Source organism: Rhinatrema bivittatum, chromosome 16 (assembly GCF_901001135.1).
Source record: "Rhinatrema bivittatum chromosome 16, aRhiBiv1.1, whole genome shotgun sequence".
In the NCBI taxonomy this organism is placed as follows: domain Eukaryota; kingdom Metazoa; phylum Chordata; class Amphibia; order Gymnophiona; family Rhinatrematidae; genus Rhinatrema; species Rhinatrema bivittatum.
Window position 1 is genome coordinate 13119411 of NC_042630.1, and position 9929 is coordinate 13129339.

Below are 9929 nucleotides of genomic sequence, written 5' to 3' on the forward strand. Positions count from 1 at the left end.
GTTTGCAGAGAGGCAGGGGAGAGCCAAAGTAAGGTCTGTTGGGAGTCAGGGAGAGAAGGGACACCTGTAGGAAACTTAAAAAAAAAAGGACACTTAGGAGGGTAGCAGGAAGGGAAAAAAGACTGGTGGACTTTTTTTTTAATAATAGTCCAGACCCAGACCTGGAACTAGGCCCGACGTTCTAGTTAATTAACTCTGGTGCAATACCAGTGGACGGCGTCAGAAGAAGGAAGAGGATGATGAGGGAGCAGCATGAGGCCTGGGCTCTGGGCCTGAGCCTGACCCAAGACCCAGGCATTGGGACCAGACCTACAGGCCAGGTCCCGTCGTCAGGCCTAGGTCCGGATAGGACAGTGTGCGCCAGCAACTGGCCGGCGCGCAGAGATTACTTCAACTGGAAAGGTGAAGTAAGCAGAAAAACAAAAAGAAACCTATTAGGAAGGAGATAGGGAGTAGGGGTCGGGGAGGAGAGGAGAGGGGGAAAGGTAGGAAGGTTAGATAGGGGTAGAGGGAAGTTCCCTCCCAGTCCACTCTTTAATTGGAGTGGACTGGGAGAGAACTGGGGGAGCCCTACTCACATCGCCCTGTGTAATTCATGAAAATTCACCCACCCCACCCTTCAAGTGCCGCCTGCACGTGTACATGCAAATTTTAAAATCTGGTGCGCATGTGCGCGTAGTCACCGAATTTTGTAACATGTGTGTGCCGGCGTGTGGCATGTTACAAAATCAGCACGTCCATGTGCGTGCGCTCCTTTTAACATTGACCCCCAAAGTGCTGAACAGTATTTCCATATATAAACTTTAAATCTCAACTGTGTTGCATTAGTTTGTTATCTGATGTCTTTTCCATTTACATTTAAAAACGGGGCCATGATATGACTAAAGAAAAAAGTTAAACACGGGCTCAGAAAATAAAAAACAGATATATGTGGAAGCATTTGAAATATACAATTAAGAGGGAAATTCATAAAAACAATGAAGAAAGGTGCTGTGACCTTTCTTTGGATTACAGTGGTGCCGGCTGCAGAAGGAAGATAGTTGCTTGTGTTCAAGGTGAAGCAAAAAGGAGAACAATGTATGAACATGGCAAAGTCAGAAAACTATATTGCCCCCTCATTTTGCTTTCTTTTATAGGCAGTGGAGAAGTTATTCGCTGTCGTTTGAAGTTTTGTAGTTTCCCCATGATTTGTGCATCATCAGTCATGGTACTTACATGATGATCATGAAACTTGTTTGACCGGGATACCATTATAAGCAGTCTTACCTCTTCCTTCTTTTGTAAAAGCATAATTTATTTTTCAGTAAGCGCACTGACTTTACATGAAAAGACTAAGGCAGAGTGTACACATAAATACAGACACGGAACACGTGATGGGGCATTTAATTATTTATTTGTCGATACCGAATACCATGGCTTTCAGTGCGAGGTGCAGGGTTATCAAGTGGAGCACATATGTATGATAAGGGTTACTTTTAATACAATTGTATATAAAACAAATACACTTAGGTATAAAGATAATGACGTCAGGGCTATGCAAACCTGCCCTGGTGACCCCCACCACCATTGGGGTTTTCAGGATATCCACAATCAATATTCATGAGATAAATCAGCATGTACTAGCCCTCCACTGTATACAAATTGACCTTGTGCATGTTCATTGTGGATGGATATCCTGCAAGCACAAATGTCTTTCGGGTCAACAAGATACATATGGGAAGCCTGGTCTAACCTGCAAGTCAACCCTACTTTCTGTGTATCAGTTCTATCTCTGATTTTATCCTCTCTCCCATACCATAAAACATTCTCTGTGCTTGACCTCTGCTTTCTTGTGCTCCTTTACCATTTCTGACCACACTACTTCCACTGAAAGGTTGTCCAATGCACCATCATCCTTTATGTGAAGAAATGCTTTGTCACATTAGTCTTGAGCCTACCAGCTGCTTTCTAGCATGCATTTTTCAAATCCATAACAAATCTTGATTTTAAGAAAGGCCACAAATTAAAACCATTGAATAAAATTGTATGGATAATCACCAATACATTATTCCCTGTCATCAGAATCAGTGTTACCATCCTCATCACCACCATCACTCAACTCACCATGAGCACCACCACAACCATAATCATGAACAATATTGTGACCATCATTACCATCATCATTCTCAAAATAAACATCATATCCAACATCAACATTATCATCAACTATTTTTTGCCTGCTTTCCAAAGGAAGAACAGGACGTTTTTGAGATTGATGTGCCCGTATACATCTTTCTAATAACTTTTCTATGTAGTGTTCAATCCACACCAAATCTGCAGCAGTTTATGGATACATTGTGTGGTTTAATTTTCAGGACCCCGCTCTCTTTGCATTATGTATGCACTGCAATATTCCCTCCAAGGAGTGACTAGGTGTGTGTGCAAATTTTTTTTCCTGTGAGCAACAGGTTTGTTTTTTTTTTTTAAATCAACAATGTTTGAGCACCTGTATTAGCATTCCATTTCTGTATAAAGAACAAAGAAAAATGTATGTGAGCGACCATGTAAAAGTTGTACGTGATGCTCTGAAATGTCTGAGAGATTGCTCGTGCTCAGAGGGAACGATAATGCACTGTATTCTATGATGATGCTTTATATGTTATATTTTAATTTAATGTTGCTCTGTAATGCATGTCGAGTACTGATTTCCACTAAAAAAAAGCATGACTCAACTAAACAGGGGTCCAAGTATATCCTGTCAGGGTATTTCCTTGTGGATTCCAGAAGGTAGGCTCCATTACTTCTATGTAAAGTTTCATATTCTTTCTATATCTTTTTAAATCATGATGTACATAGAACACCTTATATTAATTACCACATTACAATGATTGTGAGATATATGTTGGAAATATAATACATTTTTTATGAAATGATTAATAGATAGGTGTGAATCCATGCCAAGTCATTTCACATATGCCACAAAAAGATCCCTGCGGTAATGACCTTTGCCACTATCCACCCACTAAGGATTTGACCTTCAGAAAGGCTGAAGTATTCATGAAAGTTTTTCATTTGCTTATCTTGCTGTTGCCTACTGGGGAACTCAGATCCTGGGCAGAAGGATATTTTAGGGGGAAAGTAAACATTGCTTACTACAATCAAGCATTAACAATGAGCATCCCTAGATGTTAAAAATAGAATCATGAATCACCAGTCTAACATCAAGCATGTGAGGAAAATGCTTTTGGTAAAAATACCTTTCTCATGCCACTCTTCACATCCTTGTTTTTCAGGGTATAGATAACAGGATTCAGCATGGGCGTTACAAAACTGTACAAGAGAGAGAGCAGCCGGTCCCTGTCTAGTGAGTAGCTTGAGATGGGACGCATATAGGTAAAGATTGCAGTGGCATAGAAAAAGATAACCACGGTGATGTGGGAGCTGCAGGTGGAGAAGGCCTTTTGTCTCCCTTCACTAGAGCTGATTTTCAATATGGCTAATATGATATAAACATAAGACATGATGATACAAAGAAAAGGTGTCCAGGCTAACAAAGTGCCTGCGACTAGCAGCACGGTTTCATTGATGGAGATATCAACACAGGAGAGTGATAACAGAGGGGGAATATCACAAAAGAAATAGTTGAGTTCATTGGATGCACAGAAGGGCAGTGTGAAGGTGAAATAAGTATGGACTGCTGAATTGACTAAACCTACAAACCAGGAAAATGTTGCTAGATATCCACAAACCTTCTTACTCATAATGGTCAGATAATGAAAAGGGTTACAAATAGCGACATAACGATCATAAGCCATGACTGCAAGCAGAACACACTCTGTGCCCAGAAAACAAAGGTAGAAATACATCTGTACCATGCAGCCTTCAAACGAGATGGTTTTCTTCTCCTGCAAGAGGTTTTCCAGTATTTTAGGAACTGTAACTGAAGTATAACAAATGTCCAGGAAGGACAAAATCCCCAAGAAAAAATACATGGGTTTGTGAAGGTTAGAATCCATTCTTGTTACTATTATAATAATTCCATTTCCCACCCAGGTTACCATGTAGATAAACAAAAAGAGAGCAAAGAGTAACATCCATAGCTCAGAAAGACTTGAGAACCCCAGAAATATAAATTTGGAGGGTGCAGTGTAATTTTTTATTTCCATCATTACTTGAGATCTTCACCTGTAAGATAGGAGTTAAAGTAAATCGGGATGCAGATAGCAATGCAGATAAGATTTGTTTTTTTCTAGTGAAGAAAGGAGCTATGTAGTTCATGCTCTACAATATCCTTCTTTGATTCCAGTATAAGCTAACACAACCCAAGATTACCCAACTAAGAGACTGTACAGTATGCACAAGATATTGGTGATTATTTCAAGTTACATAAGATAACGGCACCCCTATATTAACCCGCTGTGTGTATGCCTTCATGAAGAAATGCCACAAGTCAGGCCATATCTAAATGTATTTACACTTTTACAGTATAAACAACAATATCAAATGAGATTGATAGCATGTCAGCTTTCTACAGTCACATTCAAAATAAGGAATTCAGTTCCTCACAACCAGAGACTTCAGCATAACCATAAGTGGGCATATTAATAGGAAAATGATCATTAAAAAAATAAATAAAAGTCATCTGATTGCCATATTAAAAATAATTGTATATAATCCTAGTATAATTGGTTATTTTGCATCCATGATCATTTTTACTATTTACATACCCTTTTACTGTTACTTTATAAGCATTCTACCTTGTCCATTAATATTTTCATAATCAATGCAGAGGCTGATGGGTTGTAAACAAATGATCAGGAAATGGTGCTATCAATTGAGAACATGTTGGTTAGAGTACTTAAACCTACCTTCTGCTGTCTTTTCATGCCGACCATGCCTTCAGTACCTCATTGTTCCAGAACTGTCTTCTTGTAGATTTTTCCATGACAGTGATTATTTACTGGCCAGTAGTTCATTTTTTGTCAGGTACTGGTGAACTTGATTATATTGCCTATGGGACACATTCACTGGTATTGTTAGCCACGGCTTCGTATATGCTATTATCTATGTTTCTATTTATCTAACCTGTTTGTTGGTTGTGAGTTTTGAGACTACATACTCTAATTGTCAAATGTGAAAGGTCATGGAAATCACATGTCCAACAAAATATTTGGGTGATACTCGTCCATTAAATGGTATTTGAATCTTCAAGGAATGCTGTTTTTTTTCAAGATCAATATGGCCATCTTGAGAATTGTTCACTATTAAATTCATTGTCATGGTTTCCTTTACTGTATATATATTTTTGAAACTAGGACTGTTATGTATTGATATTACCACATTTATTTTAGCCACAATAATGCCATGGTCTGGGTTCACTTGTGCCACTCTGGGTACAGGGACACATAAGCCTCAAGTTCATCTTGAACTTTCAACTCATTCAGATTTTAAAGGATGGCAAGAGAAATCTTGTACTTGTTTTCTAAGTTTGATTGGTGGTAATTCCTTATTATGAATTTTCTTTTGTTGAAGAGGTTTTTTTTAGTGTTTTTTTAAATTATTTTGAGCTTCCTGAAATGTGTACATGCGGTTTCTTCTGCTGGCACTGGGAATCGCCCACTGTTTTTTTTGCACGTATGTTGCTCTGTTTGAAAATAGTTGTTAATATCACTATGAACATCAGCTTATGTGTCCATGGAGATATTCTTCCACTTATGATCATCATTACTAGGAATGTATATCTTTTCTTTCTGTTCAAACTGAATCATTTTCTAAACCTTCACCGCTGTGGCCTTGCTCCTCTCTATGTACAGTGTATGCATTACAAAATCAGCATTCCATCATTGTTTAACAATGTCCATAGTAAAGAAAGGCAGAAGGTTTCAGTGTCTATGTTAGTGTATTTCTGAAGCAAAAAAGGCTCTGCTGCATCAGTGAATGTCTCTTACCATGGCGTCCTCATCAATAACCAGTGCTGGTACAAGCCAGAATATGTAAGCGTGTCAGAACACCATGGAGTTTGTCCCTTTTTTTTTTTTTAACTACTAGACAAAAGCTAATCTTGACTTTCACATCAAAATTTCATTAAAATTTGAAAAAAAAAAAATCTCGCTTCACTACGTCTTCCCTTTCCTTCCAAGTTAACAAGAGCTCAGCTTCTTAACTCTCTTTGTGGTGCTGTCAGGCGCCTTTTTTTGCTTCACTTCCAAAGTATGATCAGTCGTAGTTTTCACCTTGTGAAAGAAGCAGCAGGAAGATCACATCACAGCAGCGGTGTTTCTTTTTCCAGTTAATGTACTTTGCAGGTCAGTAATCAATACGAGTGTAGCTTTCTTTATATGAACTAAATCATTAGGTGGTAAAGCAGTTTAAAAAGAAGTACTATTACTATTACTGTGCTACCATCCCACAAAAATAAATCAGTCTATCTGTCTGTCTGTCTGTCTGCTATGGTGATGTTATGTGGTTGGTAAACACAGTCATTTTATTCACTGTATTACTTTTGTTTCCTTTTGTGACCGACTATAGTGTTGACGAGAATTGTTACTCACCCTCATTAGTTGCCCAAAATTCAGTTACTATTCAAGGCTGCCCTTCCCTGTATCACATGAAATTGGTATTAATCGTTATTACAATTTATCGAGATGAGACTGTTCAGGAATGACGGAAATATATCAGATCAGCCTGTGAAAACGGAGGCTCAGAATGAAGCTCGTTTATATAACAGCAAAGATTAGGTCTGCACGTGATTGTTTTAATGCCTCCTAGACACCTTTGGGAAATGAATTTAAAAAACCTCATTTATCTCTTTTTTTTATTATTATTATTATTATTATTATTATTCAGGTGAAGTGGCAGCTGATATGTCTACCATGGGGAGAACACATAGTACCATCACAGACACTTCTGCTAAAAACACTAAGTGCCGGGGAAAATTTTTATTCCTAAATAACATTAAATCTACATTTTGCTGTATTAATTTATTATCTGACAAATTCAATTAAATTTAAAAATGGTACCAATATGACTGAGGGAAATGGGTTAAACCCAGGTTCAGAAAATTAAAAATAGATAAATGTGTCAATGTTTGAAATATTTTAAGAGATAAATCCATAAAGGAAATGAAGACAGATGCAGTGATCATTCCCTGGAGATTTAGGTGCGGAAGGAATATGATGCTGATTCCTTTGTCAGACAAACAAAATAACTCTCTTTGAATGCGGCAAAGTTATGATCATAAAGCACAATGCTCCAGGCATCATTATACACAGTCTCACCTCGTCTGTCTTTTGTAAAATTATAATTCATATTTCAACTTGTGCATACATTTTACAAGCAAAGATCAGGCAGAATGTCCAGATAAATAATAGAAATACAGAATATGATGGGAAACAATGACTACAGGTCTCGACTTACCTCTCGGCTTCCCAAACATATCATGGTGACCCCAGAGCCATTTAGATTTTCATAAGATCCAAAATAAATATGCATGAGCTAAATTTGCATGTATTGGGTCTCCAATGTATTCAAATAGATCGTATGCATATGTGGAAACATGGCTGGCTGAGGGGTCACTAGAAGAAATATGGGAAGGCTGCTCTTACCTGCATTTCTCTCTTTGAATGCAGTAACAGAGGTATAATTTTATATTTGATTGTGTCCTCTCCTTTGCCATAAAACATTATCTCTGCTTGTACCATGCTTTCTTATGCCCCTTTATCATTATTGGCCCCTGCACTTCCAAACAATATAAAATCCATAAATAAAGATGTAAAGATAATTTACCAGAGATGTATCCCTTTCACCAGAATCAGTAATTACCATCATCACCACCAACTTCCAACTACCAACTCACCATCAACACCACTACCATTTTCATGAACAATATTGTGACCATTACTATCAGCATCATATTTAAAATAAATATCAACATTATCATCATTCTTATTTTTGTTTACATGTTGAAGAAAGAAATGTATATTTGTAACCTTGCTATGCCTGTATGTGTGTGTCCTTGTAGTAATTTTTGTCCAATCCACACCAAATATTCAGTACATGACATGGGTGTCCAAAAGTATCCAGGGTTATTTATTTGTGGACCACATATAGTTCAAACATGTATATGAATTCTAGAAATTAGGTTATGTTAATTCTATGCAGAACATCTTGCTCTTTCTATAGTTCTGTATTTTATGCTTTTTATATTCTTGATGCATACAAAACACCCTACATTAATCACTGAATTACAAGTTAGAAGTTTGATGTTAGAAGTATGATGCATTTTTCATGAATTTGTAATGCACACATGGGAAACCATACCAACTCATTTCACATAGTTCACCAAATGTTTCATATAAAAGTGACCTTTTCTATTACCCACCATGATGGATCTGACCTACAGACTTAACGTGAAAGGCTTAGACTTTGGTGATACATTGAAACGGCAGTCCTTTTTCACAACTGCTGTTATTACCATCATCTTATTTGCCACTATTGCCAACACTAATATCTTCACCATCAGCATTATCATTATCATCATCATCCATGTAACTGCCATTTCCACCGTCATCATTATTACCATTTTCAACACTATCATCATCTTTTCCTTATGCAATCAACATTATGGTAGCATTCTTTATTCATAACCATTATCTCTATACTTATCATCACCATCATCAATCATTATTACTCAGTTACAAATGTCATCAAATTTACTTTATCCATCAGGAAACAAATAACAGAATATCTTTTTGGTACCAGAATATTGATTAAGAAGATGGAACGGCTAACCTATGAGGAAAGGCTAAATAGGATAGAGCTCTTCAGCCTGGAGAAGACAGCTGTAAGGAAATATAATAGAGATCTATCAAATTCTGAATGGCGTGGAATGGGTAAACAGGCAATGGCAGTTTAACTTTCATGTAGAACTAGGACTGGGGGCTACTCCATGAAACAAATCAGAGAAAGTATTTTTTTTTTCACTCAGCCCACAATAAGACTGTGGAATTTTTTGCCGGAGGATATAGTGAAAGCAATTAGCATTGCTAGGATTAAAAAAGGTTTAGACAATTTTCTAGAGGAAAACTCCATAAATCATCCTTAGCTATGTAGACTTAGGAAAGCCACTGCTTATCCCTATTTATGAACCTATTCCTTGGGATCCTGCTAGGTACTTGTTATCTGGATTAGCCACTGTCACAGACAGGATGTTGGACTTGATTGATCTTTGGTCTGACCCAGTATGGCCTTTCTTCTGTTTCTTCTTTTTCAGCATAATATTGTTATCTTACATTATTCACAACATGCAACCACTGAAAAATAAAAATTTTCACATCAAGATTTATATATCTTTGTATGACCAGGGGCATTCTATCTCAACAAAAATAAATTTGCATATAATTTGCATAACATTTCAAATAAAGGGATACATACAAGGCTTGTTTCAAGATATTGAATAAATTCTTTGATCCTGATGTTAAAAAAAAAGTTAATTTGAAATGAGAAATATACAGGTATGAGAAATTGCTTTATAGATTGAAACTCTCTTTGCTCACATCCACACCAAAATTAATAATTTGGATTTTGAAAATCTAAACCCATTCCTTGATGGTTGTGAAATTTGATGACAGGTTGTAAATACTGCAGATGTTGCAGGGTGGAGGGTCAGGATTTAGTATAACAGGGAAAGAGCCTGGTGAACCTTTTCGCTTGGTTCATATATGGTACCAAAAGCAGAGTTACCTGTGATTTATAGGGCTTCAAACTTTTATAGGGGTTTGAGCTATAGGGTAAGTGCCAGACCTTTAGTGATGACAGTCTAAGGAGGTTAACTCAAAGCATACAGTGGTATAGAAAAGAATGACATTGTTTGGTTTCATATTAAGCACTCAAAAACAACAGTCACTGAAAATAAGAGTACAACTGTTTATTGATGTGCACCTAAGTAAACA

At 37.1% G+C, this 9929-nt stretch overlaps 1 protein-coding gene across 1 annotated transcript; it reads right to left on the minus strand.

Moving 5' to 3' along the window:
* Nucleotides 1-3200: 3200 nt before the first annotated feature.
* On the minus strand, nt 3201-4145 carry LOC115077356 (olfactory receptor 5V1-like). The gene has a single exon (XM_029579651.1). It carries the CDS (start codon nt 4143-4145, stop codon nt 3201-3203), a length of 945 nt encoding a protein of 314 aa, XP_029435511.1.
* Between the last annotated feature and the right edge of the window lie 5784 nt (nt 4146-9929).